The sequence below is a fragment of the Pinus tabuliformis genome, chromosome J, assembly GCF_031772625.1.
Source record: "Pinus tabuliformis cultivar Carrire ecotype Pingquan chromosome J, CPIR1, whole genome shotgun sequence".
Taxonomy (NCBI): Eukaryota; Viridiplantae; Streptophyta; class Pinopsida; order Pinales; family Pinaceae; genus Pinus; species Pinus tabuliformis.
The window spans coordinates 772,859,780-772,865,188 of NC_142295.1; the positions used below are offsets into that span (position 1 = coordinate 772,859,780).

Below are 5,409 nucleotides of genomic sequence, written 5' to 3' on the forward strand. Positions count from 1 at the left end.
TGGGATTTTTAGCAGCATATCAATGCAAGATTATTTTTTTAATATGGTTTTAGTTGATAAAATGAAACTCATATATACTAAATACTTTATTTTTATTATATAGGTATTATATATCAAAAATGTCTTCAAAAAAAGGGAATCAACTTTCTATCAAAAAAAAATTTGGATGGTCTAATACATCTCAAGCTTCATTGCCTGATAAAGAAGATCATGATTTTGATATAAATGAAGATTTAGATGTCTTGGGGCATAATGAAGAATATGATATCTTGGAGCATAATGAAAAAAGTGATGAAGAATTTCACCACGGAGAACCTAGCACCCAAAAGAAAAGAAAAATGAAAGTAAAAAGAGAGTTTCGTGATCAGTGGAAAACTAAGTATAAGTGGTTGGGAGAGGCAACGCATGAAGGAAAAACAGTTATGAAATGCATATATTGTGAAATGCATAAGGCAATGGGGCCATGGGGAATTGGGACTGGTTGCTCTACATTGCAGCATGATTCTATAATTGTTCATGCTAATTCAAGCATTCATAAACTCTCACAGGCAAAGTGGATATGTGGAAATGAGAAGAAGGCGAAGTCTATTACAGAACACATTGCATGCATTGATGATATGAACAAAGAAAGAGTCATTACTACTATGAAATTAGTATATTGGATGGTGCAAGAGGATCTACCACTTTCAAAATATGAATCTCTTTGTTTGCTTACAATGTCTTTAAACACGCCAAATATGCCAAAGAACAAAGCGTACACATCATATACAAATCACATGGCTGCAAAAGAATTCCTTTTTGCTATTTCTCAGTACCTTGAAGAGCTACAAACTTCCAAAATGCTAGATAGCCCTTTTTTTTCATTGATGTTAGATGAAAGTACAGACCGTAGTTTAGAAAAACATCTTGTGGTTTATGCCACGTTTTTAAACTCAAAAGGATTGGGTCCTCCAATTTCATAGTTTTTAAAGCTCATAAATGTTTGCAATGGAAGAGGGAAAACAACTTATGATGCAATCAAACATTTAATGGAATCAAGGGGCCTTTGAACAGAAAGATTGATAGGAGTTTCCACAGATGGCGCTTCTTCAAAGGTTGGTAATGAAAATGGTTTTATCACTTTCTTGAAGAAAGATGTACCTAATCTTGTAGGTGTTCATTGCATTGCTCATCGTGAAGCCTTAGCTGCATCAGATGCTTCAAAAAAAATACCTGATTTATTATTTGTTGAGAAATTAGAAAATAAGGTATATTCTTGGTTGCAAAATTCTACGAAAAGAAATAGTCAACTTATTGCTCTATAGGAACTTATGCAACTTGAAACTCTTCAAGCTCTTCAAATCCATGGAGTTAGATGGCTTTCATGGGGACAAGCCATTGAAAGACTTGTTGCACTTATGCCTCCCATATTAACATTGTGGAAAAATGAAAGAAAAGACTCATGGTATGATAAGGCAAGAATCTTTTCAGTACAATTTTGTTTACATATGTTTGTAGATATAATGTGTGAATTAAACAAGTTGAACAAGAAATTCCAAGAAGAGTACATTGATGTCAGCTCTTTAGGGGCAGCCATAGATGTCACGGTAACCACTTTGAAGAGGTCATTTTTAAGAAGCGACACATTTGCAGATGGCACATGTTATTTATCTAAATTTATAGATGCCTTTAAATTTGGATTTCTAGAAATTTGTGATAAGGAGGGGCTTGTTCACAAGCATGAATTACGATTTGTAGCAATTCCACATGCATATGTTGATTGTGTTGATATACAAAAACAATCATGGAAACCGTGTATTGAAGGTTCAATAGAAAGTTGCAAACAACTTGCAAAAGATTATGTTCAAGCTCTCGTAGAGAATTTGAACGCAAGATTCCCTGATCTTGCATTTTTCAACTCAGCAAGATTGTTTATCCCTTGTCATTATTTAGAGGATGTTCATGGCAGAGAACGAAATTCAAAGCGTTGGCTCGAAAAGATTTTTCAACACTTACAACATCCTTATTATCAAAGTGAAGAAAAGAAAACTACATTTGATTTTGAGGCTTGTTTGAAAGAGTTGCATCCATTTGTTGACACTCTTTGTGTTATTTGAGAGGGATCATCAATGAAAGATGCATGGAGGATTTTTTATGTTACAGGGTTGCATACAAATTTTCCTCACATGTCAAAATTATGGCAGGCGATACTTACTATTCCTGCAAGTACAGTTGCTTGTGAGAGAGGATTCTCAAGACAAAACATAATAAAGGATGTCCGAAGAACAAAGCTATCATTAGTTGCATTGGATGCCTTGATGCGAGTGTCTCTAACATGGCTTGATTCATCGATGGTGGAATGGGATAGGGCATTTGACATTTGGAAAGATGCTAAAGAAAGGAGAACCTTAAATATTTAAAGTTTTTGCTTTTATTTTTATGTTTGTAATAGTGATGTTTTGATAGTTACCTCTTTCGGTGAAACTGTCCAAAATTTAGTTTGTGTACATGGTGATATTGAATCTACTTTTTGAACATTTACATAGTTCATGCACATTATGTTTTTGGTTTGAAAATTATTTCACAACTATTGTTCTTTTATAGTACAATTTGAAATTAGATGAAACTTGTACAAATAAATTTTAAAAGTCATATGATGGGCAGTTTAAAAATAAAAACGTCATAAAAAAATTCCTTAACGGATAAGGTCACCTATCAAATTTAACCCCTGATGGTGTGTGATGGATGCTTAGCTCGTCACATCTCAGATGCGCCTCTGGATGCATGGCAACTCTTAAAAACAAGTCAACCATACCATGCATGCATGTTGGTGAATCACTAAGGCAATGATTGCCTTAGTGACTTGTTTTGAAGAATCATTGCCTTAGTGACTTGTTTTGAAGAATTGCCCATTTGTCACTGTAGAGACCAATAACGAGGCATGTGGCCGCTGGCTAGGATAACCAGAAAATTTACAATATAAACATAATGTTAACCAAATAAAATTACAAAAAATTATATAGTACGACAAACTAATCGAGCTCAACCTATCCTATATGCGCGGTGACATAATACAAAAACTAACGAATAAAAGCTAAACTCTGTACAAACTAATCTATTTACACCTCAAAAATAATAATTACTTCTTGAAAAATAGAATTACCACGAACGGTGAATCCTTGTGATGATAATCCAAAGTGCCTGTTCGATGCTTGAAGAAGACTTTCATATGAAGCAACTTCTTTGTGTACCGAATAAAATTTTCCTTTGCTTAAATGTGTTCCTTAAACTTACTGTCTACACTTTTAGTTGTGAAAGTCAACAGCATATTCCAAGCTCTCTTGGGTATTTGAAAAGGCCTTTCATATTGATGCAACTCGAATCAATTTTCCATTGCTTCAATGGGTTCCTTGACTTACAGTCGACACTTTCTCGATCCGTTGAGAAGTCTTGCCGACAGTAATAAACCCATCCACACGCAATCCATGTCACGCACACCCTTCGGCTTTTGGAAACGCATATTAATATCCATACACACACACACCAGTACCAGACCCATCTATCTTCTTTGGTTTTGTGGAGAATCACATTACCTGTTTATTAATCATCAAAAGAAAAGCCCCGACTCTTAGCCCAATATTTGCAGCATTCATATTTTCGGTACATTCAACATCCATTCTGTAGTTTGCGAAGCGAGAATATTAAGATACAGGATGGAGTCTGTGTTTGAGGCTGCAGTACGCACGGAAGAGACTCCTGAAGCTCTCATCGTCATCGTTGATGTCCCAGGTAAGTGATATCCAGGAAAATATAGTTCTACATTTTTAAAATATATCTATTTCGTAATGTTTATATTTACCTGTATTTATAATACTTTTGGGGATAATTTTTCTCCATGAATGATCTGTTCAGGTTTTAGGAGAAAAGAACTGAGAGTGCAGGTTGATGACCAGCAAAATCTCATCATCAGCGGAGAACGTAATGTAAATGAAATGGAGGAAATAACAAAGGACGGAGGGATATTAGATACAATGCAGAGAGGGGGGCACACATTCAGAAAGGTTACTAGCTTCCCCGAGAATGTGAATATAGAAGACATCACCGCCAAGTTAAAGAATCAAGTGTTACATGTGTCTCTGCCTTTCGTTCAAAAGAATCAGAAGTTGCTCACAGAAGACGTTAATGGCGGTGGAAGACCGCAGCTCGCAGACCTCTCGGAACAGTCAAAGCCGGACGAGAGATCGAACCCCGTCAAGCAACAAGGCTTGATGCTGGAGCGACCTGCGGCAACACAAAACGATGAAGGCGCAAGCCTGGTGGAGGCAGTTCGACCGGATGATTATAAAGCAAAAGCGAATGCAACTGCGGAAGAATCGAAAGTAGAAGCGTCTAAGGACGCCGAAGACTTTGGTCATGGGGGGCAACCAATATCAACTCACACGCAGGCAGTATCTGCAGTACAGGTGGGGTCTGATGGAGACCAATCTGAATTGATACAATCCAAATCCAAGCGGCGGAAAAAGCATGATGAAAGCTATTTCCCTTCGCCAAATCATGAATTTCCAGAGAGACGAATTCACATCCCTTCTTCCACCAGCGAACGTTCAATGTTTTCTAATGGGGAGGTGTTAGTAGCATCGACTCTGCTCGTTTTGTGTGCGGCGATGTACCTCTCTTATATTTTAACGTCCCCAAAAGCGGACTGAAGCCTTAATTAACATATACAACTAGTTGCCAGGGGCTTGGGCATTTAACTCACGTGCACAGTGCTACAATATTGTATCTATAATCCACCCTCTATTTGTACTCCTTGACTTCATATATAATGTGTGCAGTAAAAAGTCTAAGCGAATAAAAATTTAGTCTGAGTAGCTTTGCCGTCTCATTAAATTATGAAGGTTGTTATAATAAAAATGTAGTGCGTGGTTTTAAAATTTGGTTTCAGATTTGCTGTGATCATTTGCGTTAACGAGATTTTATTAAGTTTATGAGAGATTTTTCGGCATAAATCATATGATATTTTATTTGTTGACAACTAATCAGAGATTTTATTTGTTGACAACCAATCAGTGTGGTTCATCGTCAAGACAAGTTGAAGAATTAGATCTAGTTTTGCATATTAGATTTAGTTTTGCATATTAAATAGTCTGAGCATAACATCCAACGACTATATTTATTGACCAGGTAACGGTTAAATTTGACCAGAAAACAATTAGATGGACTGGATTAGGAGCACAACCTTTATTTAATTAAATCAGTGAATAAGTAAAGGGACCATTTTATAAATAAATACATATTAAAATAAATTAATTTAAATTAATAATTAGTTATAAAAGTTATTACATATATAAACATTCGAGTAATTAATAGTTAGTTATAGAAGTTGTTAAATATATAAATATTAGAGTAATATATAAATAGTTAGTTATA

General features: G+C 35.6%; 1 protein-coding gene across 1 annotated transcript; it reads left to right on the forward strand.

Annotated features, from left to right (window-relative positions):
• Positions 1-3,556: 3,556 nt before the first annotated feature.
• LOC149229016 (uncharacterized) lies at positions 3,557-4,805 on the forward strand. Its single transcript, XM_089375771.1, has 2 exons — positions 3,557-3,768; positions 3,892-4,805. Exons 1-2 carry the CDS (start codon positions 3,693-3,695, stop codon positions 4,683-4,685), a joined length of 870 nt encoding a protein of 289 aa, XP_089231897.1. The 5' UTR covers positions 3,557-3,692; the 3' UTR covers positions 4,686-4,805.
• The last annotated feature ends 604 nt before the right edge of the window (positions 4,806-5,409 follow it).

Excerpts from the sequence above, each read along its gene's own strand:
- LOC149229016 (XM_089375771.1), top strand. The coding sequence starts at position 3,693 with ATGGAGTCTGTGTTTGAGGCTGCAGTACGCACGGAAGAGACTCCTGAA. Across the intron at positions 3,769-3,891 it reads CGTCATCGTTGATGTCCCAG|GTTTTAGGAGAAAAGAACTG; the intron begins GTAAGTGATATC and ends TGATCTGTTCAG.